General features: G+C 36.3%; 3 protein-coding genes, 1 non-coding gene and 2 pseudogenes across 5 annotated transcripts; 3 read left to right on the top strand and 3 right to left on the bottom strand.

Annotated features, from left to right (window-relative positions):
• Nucleotides 1-245: 245 nt before the first annotated feature.
• On the bottom strand, nucleotides 246-352 carry LOC147945596 (small nucleolar RNA R71). Its single transcript, XR_015597919.1, has one exon. It is a non-coding gene; the product is annotated as a small nucleolar RNA R71 (small nucleolar RNA).
• Nucleotides 353-4,869: 4,517 nt separating this feature from the next.
• Nucleotides 4,870-6,211, bottom strand: LOC104780171 (uncharacterized). The gene has a single exon (XM_010504658.3). The coding sequence runs from the start codon at nucleotides 5,767-5,769 to the stop codon at nucleotides 5,086-5,088; it is 684 nt and encodes a 227-aa protein (XP_010502960.2). The 5' UTR covers nucleotides 5,770-6,211; the 3' UTR covers nucleotides 4,870-5,085.
• Nucleotides 6,212-8,374: 2,163 nt separating this feature from the next.
• LOC104780170 (eukaryotic translation initiation factor 3 subunit I) lies at nucleotides 8,375-10,327 on the top strand. The gene is made up of 8 exons (XM_010504657.2): nucleotides 8,375-8,676; nucleotides 8,839-9,054; nucleotides 9,136-9,269; nucleotides 9,358-9,477; nucleotides 9,569-9,658; nucleotides 9,758-9,844; nucleotides 9,942-10,021; nucleotides 10,132-10,327. Exons 1-8 carry the CDS (start codon nucleotides 8,493-8,495, stop codon nucleotides 10,205-10,207), a joined length of 987 nt encoding a protein of 328 aa, XP_010502959.1. The 5' UTR covers nucleotides 8,375-8,492; the 3' UTR covers nucleotides 10,208-10,327.
• Nucleotides 10,328-14,271: 3,944 nt separating this feature from the next.
• On the top strand, nucleotides 14,272-15,387 carry LOC104780169 (putative cysteine-rich repeat secretory protein 14; annotated as a pseudogene). Its single transcript, XR_015596131.1, has 2 exons — nucleotides 14,272-14,736; nucleotides 14,848-15,387. The product of XR_015596131.1 is annotated as a putative cysteine-rich repeat secretory protein 14 (transcript).
• A 1,569-nt stretch (nucleotides 15,388-16,956) lies between these two features.
• LOC147945595 (uncharacterized) lies at nucleotides 16,957-19,774 on the top strand (annotated as a pseudogene).
• Nucleotides 19,775-23,439: 3,665 nt separating this feature from the next.
• LOC104780168 (putative cysteine-rich repeat secretory protein 13) lies at nucleotides 23,440-24,720 on the bottom strand. Its single transcript, XM_010504655.2, has 2 exons — nucleotides 24,267-24,720; nucleotides 23,440-24,077 (listed from the first exon to the last, which is right to left on the bottom strand). The coding sequence occupies exons 1-2, from the start codon at nucleotides 24,606-24,608 to the stop codon at nucleotides 23,637-23,639; spliced, it is 783 nt and encodes a 260-aa protein (XP_010502957.1). The 5' UTR covers nucleotides 24,609-24,720; the 3' UTR covers nucleotides 23,440-23,636.
• Between the last annotated feature and the right edge of the window lie 161 nt (nucleotides 24,721-24,881).

The following is a 24,881-nucleotide window of genomic DNA, read 5'->3' as shown; positions in this document are numbered from 1 at the left end:
AAAGACCTTTCTCTAACCTGCCCCATGAGAAACCTCTGGATCACATTGAGCACTTTGAAGACCTTTTAACTAGTATCAAAGCTAATGGAGTGACTGAAGACTACATCTACTGCAAGCTTTTTCCATATTCACTTGCAAGAGAAGCATCTCAATGGTTGAAGCAGTTGCCACCCGGTTCTTTGACATCTTGGCAACAAATTAAAGTGGATTTCCTTAACTACTTCTATGATGATGCTATGTCTGATGAGCTGAGAGTCAAGCTGTCCTCCTTCAAACAAAGACCTGATGAAGCTTTCAAGGAAGCTTGGGTGAGATTCAAGGCATATCAGAGAGACTGTCCACACCATGGCTTTTCAAGAGTGCAACTGCTGAGTATCTTTTTCTGAGGGATTGATTGGGAGTATTAGTTAGCTTTGGATGCTGCAAGTCATGGGAATTTCAAAACAAGATTTCCAGAAGATGCTGAAGCTTTGATTGAGAATTTGGCTTCCATCAATAGTACTAAGAGAGCTGATGCTGAAAGGAAGAGATTGCATGGAGGATTTGATTCAAACCAGTTAGCTTCTGTTGATGCTAAGCTAGATTCAGTGCATAATCTACTTGTGGGTAAGAAGTCAGTCCAATTTGCTGCTGAGGTTGAGACATTTGAGCCAGAGCCAAAGAATACAGAGGAGAATGTCAACTATGTGTATGGAGCTGGGTATCAAGGTCAGAGATTCAGTGATCAGCAAGGCAACAGACCTTACAGTGAGAACTCTTCAGGCTACACTCCCAAGCCAGATTATCAGAAGCAGCAACAGAACAACAATTATACAAGAACCTATGGGAACTCATCTTATCAGTCTCCTCCTCCCCAGAATTCTTCTGAGAGTAAGATGGAAGCTATGCTAGAGCAACTTTTGCAAGGTCAGGAGAATTTGACTGTGACATTCAATGGGAAGATTGATAATGTCTACACAGAGCTTACTGGAAGGATTGATGCACTGAATGTTCATGTTAAAAAGCTGGAGAGTCAAGTGGCACAAACTGTTGGGTCTGTTAAAAGGCAAGAGGGTTTTCTCCCTGGAAGAACTGAGACAAACCCCCAACATGCTTGTAATGCCATATCACTGAGAGATGAAGATGATGGTGAAATTGTTCCTGCAGAAACGTAAGAGAAATCGACAATTTTGTCGGCTCCAGATGATGGTGTCGATCGACACCACCTGGGTGTCGGTCGACACTCATCTTAGACCAAACCCGAAACTGCAAAATCTCAGGTTCCAGCTGCTGAGAGGGTGTACAAGCCGAAGATTCCTTTTACTAAGCCAAGAAAGTCTAAGCAGGAGATGGAGGAAGCTAGATGCAAGGCTATGATGGATAAGGTGATGATAGAGATGTCTTTGATTGATGCAGTAAAGGTTTCACCACCACTTAAGCGCTACGTGAAGAGAATGGTATCAAATGGTTTGAGCCCTGAGGAAGGTGCTTTGCTAACTAAGGATGTCAGTGCGATTCTGCTGAACCAGCCCTCACAGAAAAAGAAAGAGAAGAAGCAAGAGGTGGTTGTCTTTAAGGAAGTGAGTGCAATACTACAGTGTAAGACTGCTGAGAAATTACCAGATACTGGAAGCTTTGTACTTGATTGTTATATCTCTGCAGAACGGTTTGCTCACTCACTTTGTGATCTTGGTTCTAGTATCAACTTGATGCTATATTCTGTTACTGTGAAACATGGGATGACAGAATTTAAGCCAACTCAGATATCTCTTATCTTAGTTGATAGATCACAAAGAGTTCATGAAGGTGTTTTAGAGGATATTCCAATTAAGATTGGAAACTTCATGATTCCTACTGACTTTTTGGTGCTGAAGTATGATAAAGAGCCTAAAGATCCTCTCATCTTAGGAAGATCTTTCTTGGCTACAGCTGGTTCTGTCATAGATGTGCAGAAGGGACACATAGCACTGAATGTAGAAGGTTTGGTTATGAATTTTGAGATGGATAAGTTGAGGAGAGCTCCTACCATTGATGGACAAACATTTTATGTTGAGAAGATTGCTAAGATAAGCTACAAAGAAGCAAATACACGAGCATCAGGCTCAGTGTCGATCGACACACCATCAGTGTCGGTCGACACCCCTCCACGACCGAGCCCACACTTGACCAGAACTGAGAGCTCACAAGACATCCTCTATGCTTCAAGTCAGAAAGTTGTTCCCAAGCAGCAACCTCACCACTCCACACTCCAGATTCCTCAGGTAAGGCCAAGGTTTGTATCTTCTTTACCCAAACCTCCTCTTATCATCAATAAGTCCTTCAAAGATACAAAAACTGTTTCGCAATTAACCTAGCCACGAGATTATCGTAGAGCGCTTGTTTCTTCTGTTGATGATTGTGCAGGACATAAAAGAAGCAAACCCATCCCTAAATCCCGCCCTGGTCCTGTTCCTCCCATCCTTGGCAGACCTCATGCATCTAAGGTTTTTGTGGTTTTTAACCATGATATAAGGAGTCTTTTAGATTCTTTTGATTTGTTTTCTAGGATGTTTTTGAGTCTTTACAGGTTTTCTAGGATTTTGGCATGGATGGAGCAAAGTGGAGTAATTTGGATCATTTTGGAGCACTAATCCGAAGGAAACGAATTTGGAATCGATGAAGAGTGATGGTGTTGATCGACACCACCTTGGTGTCGGTCGACACCCTGTTTTGTCTGCGAGAGAAGCCAAGTTTTGGAAGTTTTACAAAATTACTCGAAGTTTTCCATATTTGCAACACAAGTTCCTGACGTGTTTTAGGACATATAAATAGTATTTTTAGGTTTTACAAACCCTTAAGTGATTTTCTAGCAGTTTTTTAGAGATATTGAGAGCTTTTGGGAGATAGATCTGAACTCCTTTGTAGAGAGAAGAATTTCTAAACTCCTTTCTTACTTTGATATCTATTACTTATTATTCAGAAATTATGATTTGTTCTTCATTAAACATGTTTGAGTAATTTGTTTGTTAGATTTAGGGTTTTTCATAGAGATTTTATGATTTATTAGATCTGTTATTTTTAGGGTTCTTAATCTTTTATGATCTTCATCCTTGGTTGTTCTTCACAATAATTCTTGATTGATCACCTAGAATTGTTATCATAGGGAAATAAATTGATATGAGAATATAATTGTTTTCCTGATTAAACTATTGATGAGCAAAATTACTTTCTGCAAAGAAATTTGATTTAGTAATTTTGTGAACTTATCTAAACTTGTTCTTAAAGTTGATTTTTAACTTAGAATTTAACAAAGATATTTGGATTTTCTGGTTTTAAATCAAGATAATAATTGCAGTGATAACTGATTTATTTTACCAAAAGTTTAGAGTTCTATATCTGATTTTTAATTGCTTAAACCTTAATTATTTTATCTGATTTAATATTTCATAATTTCCTGAGAAATTCCCTAGGCTTAATCTTTTGATTTTCTGATTTCACAACAGTTTAATTTAATATTTTGCATTGCCTTTTTAATTCAAATTATCTTATTTAGCGTAATTCATAAAACTCTATAATCCATTGTGTTTGATCTTGAGTCTCTGAGGAATTCGACCCCTTAGTACTACAATGATCTCTTGTTTGAGAGAGTAGCTCCAGGGATTAATTTGAGTTTATCAATCACCACCATTATACGGTTGGTGAATGGTAAGGTTGTTGAGGTCAGATGTGATGTGGTGAGTGGCACCACTATCCAAAATCGTCGTAGAGGACATGTTAGCCACCATGTTTGTGCATGGCTGCCATGGAGTGAATATGCTGTTGTAGCGTTGGGGAGGAGAGGCTTGAACGGAGTGGAGCTATGGACAGCGGCGTGCACTGTGTCCTTGTGTGTGTCAGATCTGACACTTGCCGAGATATGGCCGGAATGAGCGGGTGGAATTGTTTTTGTTGCCATTGCCTTGCCAGTTGTTGTTGTTGAAGCGGGACAATGATGGCGATGAACGAGTGCTGGTGCGAGAGTTGTAGGTATTGTTGTTGTTATAGTCACCTCGACGGTTGTACTGAGCAACATTAGCAGAGGTCGGAAATGGAGTAGAGGTGGCAGCAGCGCAAAGTGTTACTTCACGATTGCAGAGACGTTCATGAACTTCGGTGATGGTGGGTGGGGAATCTTTGCTTTCGATCTGATCAACCACCGACTTGTAATCATCAAGAAGACCAGCAAGAATCTTCTCAATTTGATCCTCATGATCAATCGGCTTTCCAAGTATAGCAAGCTCATCAAAGCGGACAGTTAAACCACATACATATTCATCAATAGATTTGTTACCTTTCGTCCAGATCTTGATCTGGTCTTTGATTTGTTTAAAATGGATGCGACTGGCTTTGGCGAATGTATCAGCAAGCGTCGCCCATGCTTCAGCAATAGTGGTGGCTCAGGACACCAACGGTTGAACAGAGGTATTCATAGCACCCAAGAGAGCACTATAGAGAAGGCGATCTTGACGCTTCCAGAATGTGTAATCAGGGTTTGGTTTGGTTGTGTCATTCACCAGACAATAATAAATCGACGAAACTCTAGTTTAATGCAGCTGAAGTGAAGGGCTTACATGGTTACGAATTATGCATGACAAAGACTCCTAAATGTAAATATATAATGACCATGGTAAATTATAGATCAGAGTTATGTAAGTTGATCTTGCAATATTTTGCAACTGTATTTTAAACATTTTCCCCATAAATAACATCAGAGTTATGTGCAGTTTACATTAACCAAGGAGGTAGTCAATAAGACGAATTGAAGTGTATAAAATTTAATAATTGGCTCTCTTTTTTTTTGCGCAAATCAAACAATTGGCTAAAGTTTGTAACTTTAATTTAACTTTTGAGCTATTATTATTATAGAACTTATTTTTGGTGTAAAACAGCTTTTTATACTAGAGAATCAGAACACAGAAAACGACAGATGTAGGAAACTATGTGAAAGCAAGCGTGGCTTTGGTCATCGAGCCATATGTCCACAAAACATACACATTCCAAGAACACTCCAAACAAAACAAAACAAAATTAAAATGTAAAAAGACAAAAAAATCAAACAAAATCCTAAAAAGAATTACGATAAAAACCCTACCACGACGGTGAAGTATACGGCGAACCAGACGACGAAGACGACTTACCATTGTTCTTGTTCTTACTGTTGGATTCATCACCACTAGGAGAAGTTTCAACATCTTTTAGTGAAACAGAGCATGCCTTTTCAGGCAGATCCTTCATTGGAGACAATGTTGGTGTTGAATCTTCTTCGGTTATATCGTCGTCGTCTTCATCATCTTCAAGCCGTGACGGTGAAGACTGAGGTGTTTCAAACGGTGTGGTTTGTTTACTTGTAGCTTCGTTTGAGTAAATTGGGTTTGATATGTAGATGAAGTTTTCAACAGAAGAAGCCGTGGTTTCTTGAATCAGCTCAAGAGAAGCTTGTAAAGATGGTTCATGGTGAAAATGGGTTTTGTTTGGAGTTTGAAGAACGCCTGTGTAGAGAGGATTGGATAAAGAATCGATGTTAGATGGTGACGGTGAAGGTTCGTTACTTGTGGTGGAGATGACTTGGTTGAGAGTTGTGGTGGTTGTTGCGCCGCCGGCGTTAGAGACCGTAGTAGTGATGGGGAGGCTGAGAGAGTTGTGGCGACGGCGGCGGAGTAAGAGAGAGCAGTAGAGTTCAGCTAGAAGTACTAATACTAAACTTAAAACCATGACTAAGCTTACTACCATTACCATTGTAGCTGCCATTATCACCTTCGAGGAGCTGTTCATCTTTTAACTCTGTATGTGGTGATGTGTGAACCAGAACATAGAGGAGGAGGAGGAGAAGAGTAGTTTAGTTGTAAGAAGCAGCTTTTGTTTTTTGGCGGGAAAAAAATGGTGCTATTTTCAGTGTGTGTAGTGGACCTGTTGCAGAGAGAGAAGGATTGGGTACGAGGAACACGAGGTGCTCTGTTTTACGAGCTTGTGAAAGTGATAAAAGCAAAAAAGAAAACAAAGTTGCCCATTTGAAGAGGAGGGTACTAGTGTAACTTGAGAAAGTTAAAGATTCTCTAAGACTATGTTGCATTGACCAAGAAGCTCAAGAAGTTACTTGATTTGCTTGAGAAGAAAGTAATCATCTCTTTCTTGACAAGTATTTAAGATCCTTCCAAAGAAAGAAGACAAGACAGACTTTGTTCTTCTGTTTCCTAATGATTCTAAATCCCAAAGTGATGCAGCAAAATATTTGAAATTATCCAAATATTTATTATTATTATTAACTTTTTTTTTTTTAATTTATTTATTATAACTACTTGTTTAGACATCTTAAATTGTCTTTCCATATTCACTCTTGTAAAGAGCCTCAATTCTAAAATATTCTAAGTTTTAGGATTTTATATTTTATCATAAATAGTTTTCTTAGTCCTCCTATTTTATTCATTTATTAATAAATTGATTAATCAAAAGATTTAAAGAAGTTCATATAAATCACTATGAAGAGTATCCACAAACCCAAAAGCTATTGCAAAAGCATCTAGAGGATCGAGAGACTCACAAACCCTAGCTTTCTAGTATTATTTTGAATCAACAGATCTCTAGTTTTGTCCCTATGTTACTTCAGAAAATGTGTATGTTGTCAAACCAGAATTAGATAAACTTAACTGCTTGAGAATGAGTGAGGCCTAGCTAGCTTTATTGGTGCAATGCCGCTTATATTTCAATTAGATTCCAATGTTAGAAACTGGGCACGAGAGCTATGTCATCACCAAACCTTTGATCTTTGTCCATAACCTCATTAATCAGAACAATGTTAGAAATTGGGCACGAGCTATGTCATCACCATGATGACCACCTTGTCCTACAAATAGCTTCTGAGAGGAGAATGAATGTACACCGGCAACCAAAACATTCCTCACAATGAACATGGATTCAGTGCCTAATTAGAGAGACCAATTGATCGTAGTTCAAAATGGATAATTAATCTTTTAATGGATTTTTAGAAAGTTCAAAATATATGTAAGAAATCTAAATTCTTAAAAGTTTACTAATATATTCTGACCTAAAATATATATTATGAAAGATGGCCAACTCTCTTCATTTGAGTGACACATCAGCAGTGGAGATAGTGCCACCTGTTTATCCATCCTCAATAAAAGCAAACAGATCTAAATAAACTTAAAGGAATATGAAACATTTTTCATTTTTTTTTATATCACAAATAGTTTTAATAGTTACATAAGAAATTTAGAGAAACTTAGAGCATGTCCCAAGAGAATAGATGTATCACCAAAAGTCAAAAGGACATTGGGAGTGAATCAAAGCGCCACTTCTTCCTCTTGGCGTAAACCATGAATGTATGGGCATATGGTTTAGATGTTACAATTTTGTCAATAGTTTGAAGAGTTGCAGAAGTGATAGATATATTGGTTAATATTGTAGAAAAAGTCATATAAGTTTGTCCCTAAAGAAATAAATTTTTATATATAAAGAAGATTGGGGTTTTGTTCACTGTCAAATAGAAGATAGTTGAATAAAACTGTATAATGTTGGTTTAGGAAAATAAAGAGACAAAGAGGAAGATAGTTGAATAAATTCATGACTGTTGATTTTTATATTATAATATTTAGAAGTTGTTAAAAAAAAAACTGAATGAAATTCTTATTAAAAACCAAATTAGAGTTATATTCAAAAATTGAAGAGCTAACATGAAAGGAAGATGTCAATTTTAATTATATCTATTAAGAGTTAGCCAAGCTGCAATTCTTGATAACAGAAAATTTTAGTGATTCATAGTATTTAATTGAGAACCTTAAGTATGAATATATCTAAATAGATAAGCTTTTCTTTTTAATGAATGTAAAATTTATTCAACCAAAAAACTCTTTGTTACCAAATATGCCTCCTTAGATCAAGCTATATTTTCTTTTGAAATTTTAGACAAGAATTGTAGAATGTTTAAATCTCTCAAAATAAAATTGTTTATGCATGTATACAATAAGTCAATTACAAAATGAAAAAAAATATGTGAATTATTAAAACAATGAACTGTCAAATTATATTTTTCAAGTTTTCTACAATTAAAGAAAAGCTAAAATAAATTGTACATAAGAAATTATTAGCAAAACTGTTTAAAAAAACGGTAAGTGATAAGCCCGCGGATATTCATCTAGTAATTATAAAAACAATACTAGGAACACATAGTCTATTCGAAATATTATTGAAGTGAAGATCTTATATAATAAAAATTAACTAAGACAAACCAGAAACACAACATCAGAATGTTTGTCAAAAAACATGTATAAATTTGTAATAAAAGCTACAAATGTTGGGAATTTGGGCTTCGGCCCATCATCACTTGTAAGGCCTCGTTTTGGCTTTTCATTTTAATTGGAAAATTGGTCGACAAAAAAAAGTTTGATGCCCTTAAGGGTTTGCTCTTTCTCTTTCTCTTTCTCTTTCTCTCGTCCGTCTTCGCCGTCTTCCACTGTAATCTATTGATTTTTGATTCGAAGATGAGGCCGATCTTGATGAAGGGACATGAACGTCCATTGACGTTCCTCAGGTACAACAGAGATGGAGATCTTCTTTTCTCCTGCGCCAAGGATCACACTCCTACCCTCTGGTATGCCGATAATGGCGAACGCCTCGGAACCTACCGTGGCCACAATGGTGCTGTTTGGTGCTGTGATGTCTCCAGTAAGCGTCTCTCATCTTTTTCCTGATAATTGATTCATATAATAGTATTCGAGGTGGATGAGTAGATTCAATGTTTCCCTTTAGTTACAATCCTTCTTAGTTTAGGGTTAGGGTTTGAATGAATGGTTACTGATGAATGATTTGGTTTGGTGATTTATTTAGGAGACTCGTCAAGATTGATCACTGGTAGTGCTGATCAGACTGCTAAGCTGTGGGATGTGCAATCTGGACAAGAATTGTTCACATTCAAGTTTGGTTCTCCGACCAGGTCTGTGGATTTCTCTGTTGGAGATCATCTTGCTGTCATTACCACTGATCCCTTCATGGAACGTACCTCTGCTATTCATGTGAAACGCATTGCTGAAGATCCCCAAGACCGTAAGTTGCTCAATTCTACTTTTTTTTTAGCCTATGTCTTTTTTTTTTGTTTGATGATGATGCAATGCTCTGTGTATGTAGAGGTTGCTGACTCTGTGCTTGTTCTTCAAAGTCCTGAGGGAAGGAAGAGGATCAACAGAGCTGTTTGGGGTCCCCTCAACCAAACTATTGTTAGTGGTGGTGAAGATGCCGTTATTAGGATCTGGGATTCTGAGGTAAATTCATAAGTGGTTTTTTGTGTATCAAAATCACTTTTTTAAAAGTTGTTATTAGCTTTTAAAACTTATGTGTCTTTGTTGCTAGACTGGGAAATTGCTCAAGGAATCAGATGGGGAAGTGGGTCACAAGAAGCCCATTACATCACTCGCTAAAGCAGCTGATGATTCTCACTTCATTACTGGTTCACTTGACAAAACTGCCAAGGCATGTGTTCCTTTCTCTCTTTCAACAATTGTGCTCTTTACATATAAAGAGAAATCTTCTGACAGAGTGTTCTTTTTGTTGATGCTTTCAGCTGTGGGACATGAGAACACTGACTCTTATTAAGACTTACTCAACAGTGGTGCCTGTAAACGCTGTCACCATGTCTCCACTTCTCAACCATGTATGAACTAATAATGCTTCTGCAAATTCATTCAAATTCGGTTCTAAATATCAACAAGTCTTGATGTTATTCTTTCTGAACGCTTCTACTCTCTCTTAGGTCGTGCTTGGAGGTGGTCAAGATGCATCAGCTGTGACTACCACTGATCATCGTGCGGGAAAGTTTGAAGCTAAGTTTTACGACAAGGTTAGTGTTTACAATAAGAGTGTTTTTTACTTGTAACCTCGAAACGAGATTTGTGACTGTGTATCCATTTTGTGTTTGGCATGGTGTATATATATAGATTCTGCAAGAGGAAATTGGTGGTGTCAAAGGTCATTTTGGACCTATAAATGCTTTGGCATTCAATCCTGATGGGAGGAGGTAAAAACTAACAACATTGGTTTTTATTGATTGATTTATACAATCTTCACATGATGAGTTTGTGTATCTTTGATGGCTTTGTGACTGAGTTTGTGAAATGTATTTTGCAGTTTCTCTAGTGGAGGTGAAGACGGATACGTGAGGCTGCATCATCTTGACCCCGATTACTTCAACATCAAGATTTAGATTCGTTGAAAAAGTCTTCCATTCCGGGTTTTACTTTCTCGCTTATTTAGCATTTACATGTTTTTGTGTACTAGCACCATTACCAACACTTTGATGATAAAGCTTTTGAATTTTGGCCTAGTCTTTAGTTCTCATTTCTAGTGTTTTTTCTTGTTCAACTTTAACTATCGTATTAATGGCATTTCATAATTAAATCTCTATATATTATACCAAACTGATTAAAACAGAGAATATAAACAAGTACAGTTTAGTTTTAGGCAAAAATTATAGTCTTAATAGTTGAAAACAGATTCATTTCAACTTTTAAATTCTGTCCACAACTGTTTCTTTTCATTCTCATACATATTCCTTTTGTTGGTTAATCTGTCATTTAGAACTTTTAGAGTTTCATCAACTATCATGACGATTATGGAAAGAAAAAAACACTTGCATTGCGAAAAACTCATGAAATACCAGAGGAGGAATCAATCAATCAATCATTGGTTAATCAAAGCAAAAGTAGAACAAAAGAAGAAACGTGATGCTAAGGGACAAGCAAGCCACCATTAGAGGTCTTCTTCCTTTCCTATAATTAGAGACGTTACAATTTGGGCAGACATATTCCGTTTTCGCAGAATCCTGTCATATCATATGTGTTTGTTTGCGAGTGTGGTTCCGCATCTTTGAGAAATTATGTCCCCTCCAGTTGATCCCAACCTGCAATGACTATAGTTTTTAGATCACCAAAAGTAATTAATGATGGCAGCCTGGGTTGACCAAATTCAAAATCATTGCTTAACTAACCTCTCTATACAAGTTGAACAGTTCAAGCCGTTTTTAGTTAATAACAGCGTCTAGAAACTCTGCTAGGAGGAACAAGCCGGCTAGTCGTTCTCGTATTAGCAAAAACTGCATCACATCCCTCAGAAACTCCTACATATAGAGAGACAACATCAATATAATAATCCCCAAAGACAAAAAAAAGAACATCTTAAAAAGTGGGGTTTTTAAGTTCAAACTATTCATTCATCTCAAGGAAAGTAAGGCAAACCCATCATCTTTTTCAAAGGAAGCAACAGACAACCCCTCAATGCTTGCTACTCAAAGGATAACCAAACTACGGTATGACGACACATATCAGGTGCGCCAGCTGCCTTAAGACCTACATAAAAGCAGAGTAACTTTTTCTTAGCTACATATTACGCTAGAGCAATAAATATCATGAAACGAGAAAAAACATTATTAGAACACTACTAACTTGATATGATCATGAGACCATCTAAGAATACTCTTGAGTCTTGTTCAACACGAACGAAGTAAAAGATCAATTTTTCCAGTCAACAAACCATTTAGGATACATTCTTACCGCATCTAGAACATATCTCGAAGTGGAATCAGTCTAATCAGAGTTCAGATGAAAGAGTTATTCATTTTACAAATCAGGTGAACTCATTGCTACGCGATTTGGACCTACGAGCATTCAATGGAGGATTCCGACCAAGCAAGAAGGGTTCAAGCTATAAAACAAACTGTTCTGGTATCTTGATCCATCCTAGAATCACTGAGAATTAGAATGACATTAAAATCAGTTCATACTTGAAAGATATGGATATTTCAAGTTAGTGGATCTGTCTCAATCACAGTTTCGCGTCTAAGCAAAAGATCGTGTTACACATACCAAACTCAGCATCAATTTCGACACAAAATCAGTTGGAGGATGTCAATTGATCTCTTATGTTTCCAACAAGCCCAAGAACACAAGATTTTACCAACAAACCACAAAGTTACTCCCCATTTGCCAAAGGAGGTGAATCTAGTTCTACACTTGAAGAGTTTTAGGTCCAATTGGTTTACGAGCTTCCAGAATTATGTACGGCAATCAGGAGTGTTTTCTACTAAGCCCAAGGTGAAGAAATGATAAAGTTGATGTTGTTTCTCATCAGCAAATTGGATCAAGGAGTCAAAGAGATAAAAGATTTAGGAGGCACTTAATGGGCTAATACAAGAGCTTTTGGCCAAATAGAGCATGAGAAGTTATATTGGGTATGATGTCTATCAAGTCCAGCCCACTTTGAGCCTATTCAAGTCCAAAAAAGCCAAAAATAATCACTTTATTTTGTGATCAAAGAGGAGTGCCGAAAATAAAGATTAAGAGACTTTGGGGGAAGAAAAACATGCACCAAATAGTTGGGTCTTTATTCAACTTACTATCTTTATTTTCTTCTAGTTTCAAGAATAATTAATACTCGGCTTTGTAACCAAGTTTCTTATATCTTTATAAACTCATGTAAGAGCAATGAAATAAACATCCAACTTTTTATCAAAACTTTTTCTTTCTTTGAGAGTGATTCTCTTCAGTTCTTTGTGAACAAAACCGATTGCTTGGTGTGATTTCATCAATTAAAACCGATCTTTTTGGTACGAGGCTGATAGATCCGATCTTTTTGGTGCGAGACTGAAAGATCAAACCGGTATATCAAGAACTTTTCCACAACTTTTGTGCGACAATTCGTTCCATCATCCTTATTCTTGAGGCTTCATCGTCTTTAGAATCAATGTGTCTCTATCTACCAACTCGAAGGTGCCAATTATTTGAGAGAATCATATCATAACTAAACATAAATAAATTACCAGGATCATCACTATTTAAAAGACACCTAGTTATCTCTCAAACCACTTGAACATCTATATATACCCACAAAAAATAAAATAAATAATGTATAAACAACATGCACAGTCCCCTCCAAGGACGCCATTCACTTTCAGCAATGTTCCCATTTATAGATTCTCGAGCGTGGCCATTAGTGTCCATAGAGCACTCGCCAATTTGAACACCTTCAACCGTATCCAAATCCATAACACAATCAAACGATCGCTACAATTTTACGGTATCATATTAAAATAATTTTTAAATTTTATGTTGGAAATCAATATATTAAATTATAAAAAAATTAGTATGACCGAAAACGTAATTACATTTTGGTGACATAGATGATTTAAATAATTCATTTAAAACTCTTTGTATGCATCACTATATTATTCTGAAACCAGTTGCGTACCAAAACCGTCACCTCTTACGGTGTGAGCCTTTTGAATCCATAATCGTTTAAGGTCGGCTCTGATACCATTTGTAACGCTCCGAACACCACCTTTTTTAGTGGGTCCTAACATCCACTCTCGGTCCATGGTCCCACCTATATCTTAGAGTCGATTTGCTACATATGAGAAGTTTTAAAGACTTGTTTACCGACTCTACAAATTACCATGTGATCTTTCTCAGTGTTTTGTTTTCACTCACACCATTTCAACAATTAATTCACAGGACATCACCCATCTTGAAACTTCTAAGAAACTTTGACCAAAAATATAATTACATTTTTTTGACATAGATCATCAAACCAATTCTTTTAAACATTTCTTTATACTTCCACTATATTAATTCTGAAACGGGGGTGTTACATCTTCGCCTAGTTCTTTTCGTCCTCCTGAACTCTTGAGAGCAAGAAACTGTATGTAATGAAGAAATTATACATTATGATACTGCAAAATTTAAGATTTGGTAATTATACATATCCAAATTGTGAAATCCAAAAATATATGCAAAATATATGACTGATGATAATTATGTATCAATATTTTATTATTAAAAAAAAAGAATTATTTTTCAAAGATATGCAATAACATGTTCGTAATACTTTTAAAAGGACAATAATAGCATTATAATTAATTACTCTTCCTAACGATATGCTAGATGGGCAACCATCCACTCCCAATACTTTTTTTTTTTTTTTTTGGTAAAAACCACTCCCAATACTTGTCATATTTGATATGTCAGTTGTGAAATGAAACTTGAATCTGATCATGTTTGACCCGGAAAAAAAAGAATTTTACATGACCTCCTGCATTTTAGGTCGTCGTCACCTTAGAATCGTGTGATTGTAAAGATTTGAGCTCATCAGTCACGCCTTTGAACTTTTACCTTTTCTTCTGCCCACTTGTGGCCAGAAATACCAACTTCTCTTTCCTGTTAATAACAAACTCTCTCTCTATATATATACATTTATTTCTATTAGAAACTTAATTTATCTGTAAAATTGTAAACTAAATAACTTATATCCATTCATAAGCGCCACCACCTCAACGCTAAACCATCACCAGTTAGAAAAAAAGAAAATTACGAAACAATGTACCCTTCATTCCAAAACAATGTACTCTTCATTTTAGTACCTACCTTGGTCGTGGTGGCTACTCAGCTGCTCCTTATCCATAGAGTTTCGTCCATGAAAATGACCAATGCGTACCTGGACCACAAATGCTCAGCCAATCAAGGGAAATACAAGCCAGGAAGCTACTACGATAAAATATTCCATTCAGGCATTCAAGAATTGTCCAAAGATACAGAAGCTTTTCGTGGTGGTTTCGTCTATATGGACTATACCGATCTTCATGAAATTCGTTCTGATCCTGAAAGGGTCTACTTCACCTTTCAGTGCCGTGGAGACATTTACGGGCCTCAGTGCCGCTCCTGCTTTGCCACTGCCCAGTCTGAGGTAACTACGTGCACACACAGATGCACGTTAAGAAAAACTATCTTATATGCTAATTAGTTTGTGCAATGTTGATACTGATTGTGGTGTTGATATGCAAAATGTAAATAACAGCTTATTAAGAGATGTCCGAGAGATAAGGGGGCAATAATATGGTACGATCATTGTCTTTTCCAGTTTTCTTCGATCAGTACCGCAGGGCGGATCAATTACGATGATAGTGTATGTTATAATACCGCAAGGGCAAGGCCGAACGCGAAAAGTCATACCGGTGATTCTGTTTTGGAATTTTTGACTCTCCTCGAGAACCTGACAAGTATAGCCGTCACTAAAAGAAATAAATTCTTTAAAAATGTGGACCAGCCGGCACTATTTGCGGCAGGAGAGAAGACGTTCGGGAACAAGAAACTGTATGTAATGGTTCAGTGTACGCGTGACTTAAATGCTAAGGCTTGTGAGGAGTGTATGGTATATAATATTAAGCATTTTGAAGATTGCTATGAAAATAAACCAGTAGGTTTGAAAGCGGTGCAAGAGTTTTGGGTAGGAGCTGTAACTTTCGGTTTGAGCGTTACCCTTTTGTTAACCCCAAGACTAGTTCTATTTATTTGAAGTTCTAAAGCAATTTGATTGCTATAGACTTCTTTTATGTCATCTCTAAATTTTATTTTACTTGAATTTATTATATTATTTTAAAAAATTCAAACGATGTAGCTTTAGTTAAAATTTAAAGAATCTTTTAGACATTAATAGGGTAGTTGCAGCTGAATTCGTAATATGCAAGTAATGCATGTTCCTCTTTCACTACAAGAAAAACGCTTATTAATAGCACATAAGGATAACACGGTTTTCGTAACTGCTATGGTTGATTTTGATTATCATATAATGACATTTTCTAAACGCGGTGATAGAAATCGGACAAGCGGGAGGCTAAAAATTAGAAACCCGCGAACACTTAGACATTTCTCCCTTTTCTCAAAACCTAAACATTTCCCCCTTTTCACTTAGCTCGTCAAATCTGCGATTCTCTTTCTCACAGCCACTTTTTCAATTTCGTCCTTCTAAATCACTCACAGTATCCATCGATTTTGAGACTAAGGCCGTCTAAACCACTCAAAGTATCAATTGATTTTGGGACTGAGACTCCAATCGAAGGTATGAAATCTCTCAATCGAATGTCGCCCCTTAATCGAATGTTATTTTGAGTTATTTATGTGTTCTCTAAATGTTTGAAAGTTTCGATTTTTAGGGTTTTGATGTGAATGTTTTGATTTTGAGGGTTTTCGAGTTTTAGCAAGATTGGAGATTGGAAAATACACAAGTATTGGTTTTGAAAGTTTGGATATTTACGATTTTAGTTGTATTGTCGATTGTTTTCAGGGGATTCAAGCTACTCTTTTGGTAATTGTATTCACACGACAAGTCAGTACAATATTGTGGCTTTCCCTCTTTTATTTGGTGGTTGAATTATTATTCTCTCAAGTAGTACACTGTTGTGACTCTGCGTTTGTCTGGTCTTGCATATGAACTATATGCTTAGTTGTTTGTTTTGTTAAACACAGCTTTATATTCGGTGATTTGTCTTAGCTATATTGGTTTGAATTGTTGTATTAAATGTTTTACTAAGGTAAGAACATAAAATGGTGGACAAGGCATGGGTACATTTGTGCAGGTATGGAGTTTAATTTTATAGTTTGGTTTGATTGTGAGACTTTATAGTTTTAGACATAATTTGGGTTTTTAATATTCTGAAATAAAGAGCTGATCCTGCGTATGAGAGAGGTGCTTGGAGTTTTGTTCGCTCTGTGTCTGCGGCATTAGGAGAAACAAACGTCATAGTATGTCCATGCATCGACTGTCGTAATGTAGATCGTCATGATATCAGTGAAGTAGTCAGCCATATTGTAACAAGAGGAATGGATGAGGTTTACAAGCTACAAAAAGATTGGTATCATCGTGGAGAAGTTACTTCAGGGACTCTGGGTGAAGCAAAGAAGCATCATTGGAGTGATGAAATTTATGATTTATATATGCTTTAAGTCTATGCTTTAATTCTATGCTTGGTCTGTTTTATATGCTTTAAGTCTATGCTTTAATTTTATATACTTGGTCTGTTTTATATGCTTTAAGTCTATACTTTAATTCTATATGCTTGGTCTGTTTTATATGCTTTAAGTATATGCTTTAATTCAGCGTGTTCATTGTCATTTCAGGTGAATTAATATGGCCCCAAATAAGAAGACAAGAGGAAAAAAGAAGCCGGTTGTGGACAATGACGAGCCAGAGTTTGTTTGTACTGTGGAACCTAAAAGTTTAGAACCAGATGGACAGACAGATCTGCAATCACAACATATGGAAGGACCAGATCATGAAGTGAACGAGGAACAACCTGACGAACAGGTTGCTACGGGATTGAATGAGGAAGAACCTGAAGGTGAGGTTGAATTATCTGGAGAGCATGATTGTAGGCCTAAGAAAAAACAGAGAGGACCAACAAGGATGAAAACATAGCTAAGGATCCCAATACTCGGGAACATGTTCAATTCACTGAAATGGGAGAGCCTTATGGTCGGGCGTCGGTTAAGCTGTCATCATACTTAGGTACATTGGTAAGAGAGCATGTACCTATCATTATTGAAGATTGGAGAAAAGTAAGTGAAGAACTGAGAACAGTTTTATGGAAATCAATTCAGGTATCGTTGTCGTTATATTTTTAACTCGTTATTATATTTATCTTAAAAACTCCATGTCTATGAAATGGGATGTTTTTAAATGAATGCAGGCAAGGTTCGATGTCAGTGAGGACTATCAAAAGTTTGCATTGCTAAAGCAAATGGGATGTTTATGGAGAGCATATAAAGCACGAATTGTTCAAAAGATTAATAATACAGCTCAGACAAACCAACAAAGGATGAATCTGCGCCCAAAAAATATTTCTCCAACAAAATGGCGCAAATTTGTCAAATTCAAAACAAGTCAAGCCTTTAAGGTATTACCTCGTGTTAACATATATTAATTACATAGTAGACTATTAACAATCTTATGGTAGGTCGTGAGTGATCAATATAAGAAACGAAGGAGCATGTAGATTCCTCATACTTGTAGCCGTAAAGGGATGGTTAGACTCGCTGAAGAAATGGTAAGTTTTTAATAACATTTACAATATTGCTTATATTATTATTCATAACACCCTATTCGTTTGATACATAGAAAGAGGAAAGCTCAGATCCATCTGAAGTCACAAGACTAAAGGTGTGGGTCAAGTCGCGTACCAAGAAAGATGGTACACCCGTGAATACAAATGCAGCGGCAAAGTTTGTAAGTTGTCGAGTTTTATTTAAATGATTTATGCATTTTGGATTTACTACATGTCGTATGTTTTCAATTTGTTTTATGTCTTTATAGAGAAAAGCATCTGAACTAGTTGATACTCAACCTCAATCGAATTCAACAAATCCTAAAGATGATCTCCTTTCACAACTACTAGGCACTGATAATCCTGGGAGGCTAAAGGCAATGGGGAGAGGCATGAGTATGTCCAAGTTAGCTTGTTTCCAAGTTAAGAACAAGACTATGGCTGAAAAGCAAGAGAAACAAGTTCTATTGCTATAAACAGTAAAAGAACTACGTGAGGAGATTGCCGAAATTAAAAAAAAAGTACGCAAAAATTTTACACTTACAACTAGGACTAACATATATTCGTTTATTTCAATACCTACTTTAATCATTAAAACACATTACAGAAACACGAGCCTGAAGTCGGTGAGAACTCAACTGCAAGAGTAAGTACTTCGAGAGGATTTTACATTGTATTTCAAACTTTTCTGCATCCGACTCATGAATCTGATAATTTTTTTTTGTAGACTGTTAACTAAAGAAAATCCCAACCAAAGTGTGTGTTGGTTGATTGGGCTGGTACTGATGAAAATGTTGCTGAGGGTCTTGTTCTTTCAACAGATCTAACTGACTTTGTTAATGACATCCCCTTAGGCCCTAATCATGTTAAAGTTTTGGTTGAAACGGCTATCAAACCATATGCGTATCTATGGAGACCTGCAATTAATGTGTTCAACATTGAGCAAGCTGTTGGGTTACTAGTAGCATGGCCTGACCATAAATGTGTTATTTTGGATCAGGGGATTGAAACGGATGATGACATTGCGCCTAAGGTATAGTCTCATATGTCTAAGAACATTAGTTATACTTAATAAGTTTGATTACCTTTGCATTTTTCCTTTTTTTGCTTATCAAAATGAGGATGTTGTATGCATGTGTTTGACAGAGCCCAACCACAAACCCATCGAACAAATGCAAACTCTTGCATTTGTCTAAAAAGGATGAGGTGGTTGATGAAGGTCGTTGGCAATCTCAAGATCCAAAAACATTGGTGAATGGACTTCTTCTCGGACCACATGTTGTTAAAGTATTTGTGGATGTCGTATTACAACCTGATACATTTCTATGGAGGCCTACAATCGAAACAAAATACTTAGTGGATATGTCTTTTGTTGCATGGCCGACTCATGCAGTTGTATTTGAAAATACCTCAGATGCATACTTCTACCCGCAATTGATCAAGACGAAGGTGTAAATTCTCATGCAACTGTTTCAGATGTCCGTTCACATAAATCTCCTATGAAGACAAATAAACAACCGGCAAAATCCCCAGTTAGGAGATCTGAGGTAATTTTTCTTTGTTTTAGATGATCTGAAACTGATATAGTTTACTCTATGACCTTTAGTAATAACTTGTATTTTGCAGCGACACAATCCACCTATAGTTGTTAAAGAAAATCAGAAGTGCAAGCTGATGGATGTAACAGGATTGAAGCGGGTTGTTGCCGAAGGACGCTGGGCTTCAAACAACCCTGACCAAACTGTCCACTTTGTTCCCTTGGGGAAAAATGCAGTTAGAGTTTGGGTAGATATTGTGAAGGTGAACAATGCTGCAGTTTGGAGGCCATGTTCAGAAATAGAGAGTATGGAAGATGCATTAGGAACATCTATTGCATGGCTAGAAGACAAAGTCATCATGTGTTAAACATGAAGTACTTTAGTAGCTTGGTATGTTGTGTGTTTTGGATTGACCGTGACATTATGTTGAATGCTTTTGGTTGAATGTTTTTGGTTGAATGAATGAATGAATTCAGAAAACAAACAGGCTTTTTGGTTCAATATTGTCCACTTTCAATAGCATTCATAATAATGCCATAAAAAGTACTAAATCTTTAACAACAAAATATAACAGTCATGAAAGCACATATAATAGCATACACAGTACTGCAATAAATACCAATATAGCAGAAAACAATTATGCCATAACATAACTTATTACAGCACACAAAATCCTGCTATATATTTACGGACAATGAAAAAATATTAAAGCTATGGAAGAATTTACTATATTATAGCGTAATAAAAAATGCAATGGTAGACGGAACCTATCATAACATACAATAAAAAACGCTATAGTATATGTCAGACCTAAGATAGCTGTCGAGAACATTACGTTTATGAAAATGCCGTCAAACATCTATTATAGCGTTAATCATGTGCTATTAATAAGCGTTTTTCTTGTAGTGTTTGTACGTATATACTCCCTCCATTTCAAAATATAAGATGTTTTAACTAAAGCACGTAGATTAAGAAGTATTTACTTTTAACAAGTTCAACCAATCAGAAACAATACTGCATAATATAAAATTCTAAACTAATCTAAAAGTTGCATCGAAACTTGAAAACATCCTATATTACGAAACAAAAAACTTCTCTAAAACATCTTATATCTTGAAACGGAGGGAGTATATGAATTTGGCGAATATCACAAGATGTTAATGCATAGTTTATAATCAACTAAATAATACTCTCTCTCTTCCTAGTTAATCTATTTTTTTTTAGATATTTTACACATATTAAGAAAATACTGAAAAGTTGATTGTACATGCATCATCCATTTAAAGTTTTCTATAACTCTAAACCAAATAGTATTTAGTCTTTGAATTTGCTATTGCGAATTAATAACTAATAAAAAGGGCAGAGATAAATTGAAAATACATCCTTTTGAAACAATTTTTTTTTTTTTATATAGAAAATGGATTAATAAGGAACATAGAGAGTAGTAGAATGTGCTTGGATTTATATTCTTGTAAAATCCATGATTAACTAGCAACGCCTAAAGTATTGAATGGATGTGGATGTAGCTTCTGGTCAATGCTTTTGATCTTTAGATTCTGGCATCTCCATTGGTGGTGTGATAACTAAGTTGCTTAAAAAAAATTAATTGTAAATTTTGAATAAAAGTGAAGGTAACAACTTCTTAAGCAACTTAACAATTTTATGGGTCCATTGGTAGTATCTAAAATTAGGGTCTTTAAGTTAAAAATTTGATTTTGAAAATTATTATAATAGAATAATTTTGATTAAGCTTTTGATTTCAGAACTTCAGATTTCTCCTCATGCATATGGACCCAATATACTGAACAAATGAAAAAGTTTGATTTCTGTGAGATAAACTGAACAAATGAAAAAGTTTGATTTCTGTGAGATAAACTGAACATTTGAGAACTAGTAACGTCCCAACTCAAACAACACCAACTACACTCTTCTCAGATATATAATATGAAACTAAAAAAAGACAGATAAATGTTGCATCGGATATAACAGTAAACGAGTTGAATTCGTGATCAACAGGATCAGAATTCGAGAGGTGTGAGTTCAAGCTAACAGAGCTAGAAGACACGATAGGGTTTGAGAGAAAGCTCTCTGTTTTTCTTTATAAAAATATCAAAGGTGCTGCTACAATACAAGTCGGATTACCAGCCCAAAATGGAGGTACACTGCTTAAGTAGAATGTAGAGTATAACTCCAGCACTCCATATATCAATTTCTTTACCATACGCTTCAAAACTTCAGGAGCAACATAATATGCACTCCGAACTATATCTTTATGCACTCTCCCTGCAAAAACAAACCCATCATGCATGAGCATGACTCATTCAACAACAATCTCTTCCTTTCATCAATTCTCAACAAAAGATGTAATAATGTATACCTTCTTGGATAAAGATGGATAAACCGAAATCGGTGGCTTTGATAAGAGCCTTGTCATCTTTGCTAGATAACAAGAAATTCTCAGGCTTTAAGTCTCTATGCATCACACCCATGAAACACAAATGTTGACAACATTCACATTCTGTCTACAAACAGACGCAGCTGCTCTCTCACTGTAATGTCCCTTTGCTAGAATCCTATCGAACAATTCGCCACCAGCACAAAGCTCCATCACCAATTTCACAGCTTTCTCGTCTTCATAAGCTCCTTTAAACTCAACAATGTTAGGGTGTTCACTCAGATGTTGCATGATCTGAATCTCTCTCCTCATATCCTCTTTATCAGCTTCAGTCACCAGTTTCTTCTTCGAGATCGACTTGCAGGCGAATATCTTCCCCGTCGACTTCTCCGTGCACAGGTTACCCCGAACTGGCCTCAACCCAGTTCTTTGCTCAGCGTGCAATAAAAAAAAAAAAAACTATTACCGGAGTGTGGAAGCCGTATGACATGGCGTATATATCAGTTATGTTGTCGAATGCAGAAACTTTCTTTGGTCGAAATAAAAGCATAGCCAAAATATCACGGACATCTCTTAATTTAACTGGTTCGACTGTACGCGGGCTATGTAAATATTTTTCTCGTGTTCCCAAATTATCTAGTTAGAATTTCTGCAGTTTCTTTTTAAACTTTGGTTCTAAAGGCAGAAATAAATTTTAGGGTTCTTTTTTTCAGTTAGTGGATTTTACGTTTAGGGTTAGCTAGAGCGAATTTTTCTTTAAAAAATTGCAAGTATCGAAAGACTGGAGAAATCATTAACATTTGGTGCTTTGGAATACAGAGAATGATATTTGTTGGAAGTTGGAACACTAAAATTTTTGGATTAATTAGATGGGAAAGTGAAGATGATAATAGTTAATATCCAAATGGACAGATACTACTCAACATGTATTTATACAGATAAAAGGAATGTGATGATTGCTAAGATAACCTTTTTATTTAATTAATTGTGGAAGCTTGAGGATGAGAGTTGTTAACTATGCAGCTTTTTTTATACGTATCCAACCTATGATACCATCTATTTACCAACATAAACCTACTAAAAGTTTAATTTTTCAACATAAGTTTTGTGAAATTAGCAGATTTTAATATCTTCCAAAACGTTCTTAATTAACTATTTAACAGTAATGAGTCAGACTACAAAGTAGCTATGTCTGGGCATCGGGGTGAGCAAACAACGTCGTTTTGCTTATCTTCGATTTTGTTAAGACAACATAGCAAAAGAATCGTAATCTTCGACGTCGTTTACAAATGGAAACTCCGCTTTTCTCTTCTCACTAACCAAAGACCCCTATTTTCATTTTTTCCCCAATTCAAAATGACGTGATCTTTTTACTATGTGTGACTTAGTTTGGGTTTTGGGTTAATTTGCTCGTCTTTCTTAAAGTGTGTCAATGTTGTGGGCTACTTACGTATTTGCATGCATGATGCATAAGACATTCATAAAATCCGACGATGTCAACAACATAATGTCCGCGATCTATAATAACCGTGGAGTGTAATTATCACATAGAAGCTAATTAATAACAGCAGAAAACACGCATACGACGTAAAGAACCCAAGAATTTTTCCGTAAAGAAATGTTAAAAGAAGTCTCCATACCATAAATACAGTTTCTCCTGTGTGTTTTATATTTCTTTTATAAGAAAAGAGAAAAAACAGACATGCAAACGTAAAAGGAGAACATTTTTGATTCGCCCATTGCACTATAATTTAAACAGATATCGAACTGAACTGTATATATTAGGAGAGACAGTGAGAGGTAGAGAGAAATGGAGCCAAATCTTAAACTTTTTTTACCTTCTTAGAAAAGGGTAAAGCTCATACCTTAAGCTACAACTCCTACCCAAAACTCTCCCTCCTTGTCTATGGTCGAAGTAGAACCTTACATACGTTCCGGTAATCCATTCTAGACACACATGGCAACCGTTCGGCGTTAAGTGTAGCGCACACTGCACCATTGCATACATCTTATTTTTCCCTATTCTCGTCTCCCCCACAGCGTACGAATCGTTGCTTTCACTTCTATCCTTGGTGGCTCCCAGCAATAGCTTGTGGAAAAGATCCCTCCTTTTATTTTTAAACCGATCCGGATCGCTGCTCACATTCTTTTGGTTGGTCATATTGAAAAAGCTGTCGTAACGGATCCTCCCATCGGTATTGACAGTAGAAATCTCCAAAACACACTGGTCGTACCATATTATTGCTCCTCTCTTTCCCGGACATCTCTCACGAAGCTGCCATATATATGCAATTATATAAACACTGATCAATAACAACATTGCATGGAATAATCTTCAATTGTGTTATGAGGTTTATCAGTTAAATCACATTAGAATAATTGTTAATATTTATCTGCAAGATTGGACGTGCATTCATAAATGCATGGAAATATGTGACTTATAATATATTGAAGTGAAAGTTACCCCAGAGAGGGCTGTGTGGAGGCAGGAGTGGCACTTGGACCCGTAAGAGTCACCGCGGCACTGGAGCAAAACGAAGACAATGTTGGGATCCTTACTAACTTCGTAAGCTTCAACATTAGAGCTGTAGGTGTAACCGTAGCGAAGATGGACGTGAGAGATGTTACGGATGACTTGGTTAAGATTCTTCTCATATGTACTCCCTGGTTTGTATATCCTTTGGGTGTTGTTGCATTGGTGGTGCAAATAGTCATTGGTAACGTTTTGGGAAGAAACGCTGCGTACAAGGAGTTGTATGGCCACCACGGACAAGATAGGCACCCACCCAAAAATATTTGAAGACATTGTTTGGGTGTCTTGATGTTTTCTGGACAAGTGTTTTCTTTTCTTTGTTGTCCTTTTTTATTTTTATTATGAGACGAAATCACTGAGGAGTTCGAATGTTAATATAGGAGACTTGACGATGAGGGGTTGTTAGATCTTGAGTGGAGCTGCAATATTTTAATAACATTGTTCTATATTAGGCTGTAAGAGAGAAGAGAGGAGTTTGACATTGAGACTTGGTATTTGCACCGAGATGAGAGGACCGATGAAAGGGTCAAAGTTCGAATGTTTGCA

Source organism: Camelina sativa, chromosome 4 (genome assembly GCF_030686135.1).
Source record: "Camelina sativa cultivar CO46 ecotype springtype chromosome 4, ASM3068613v1".
Lineage (NCBI taxonomy): Eukaryota > Viridiplantae > Streptophyta > Magnoliopsida > Brassicales > Brassicaceae > Camelina > Camelina sativa.
This window is presented reverse-complemented; position numbering and strand designations above follow the sequence as displayed.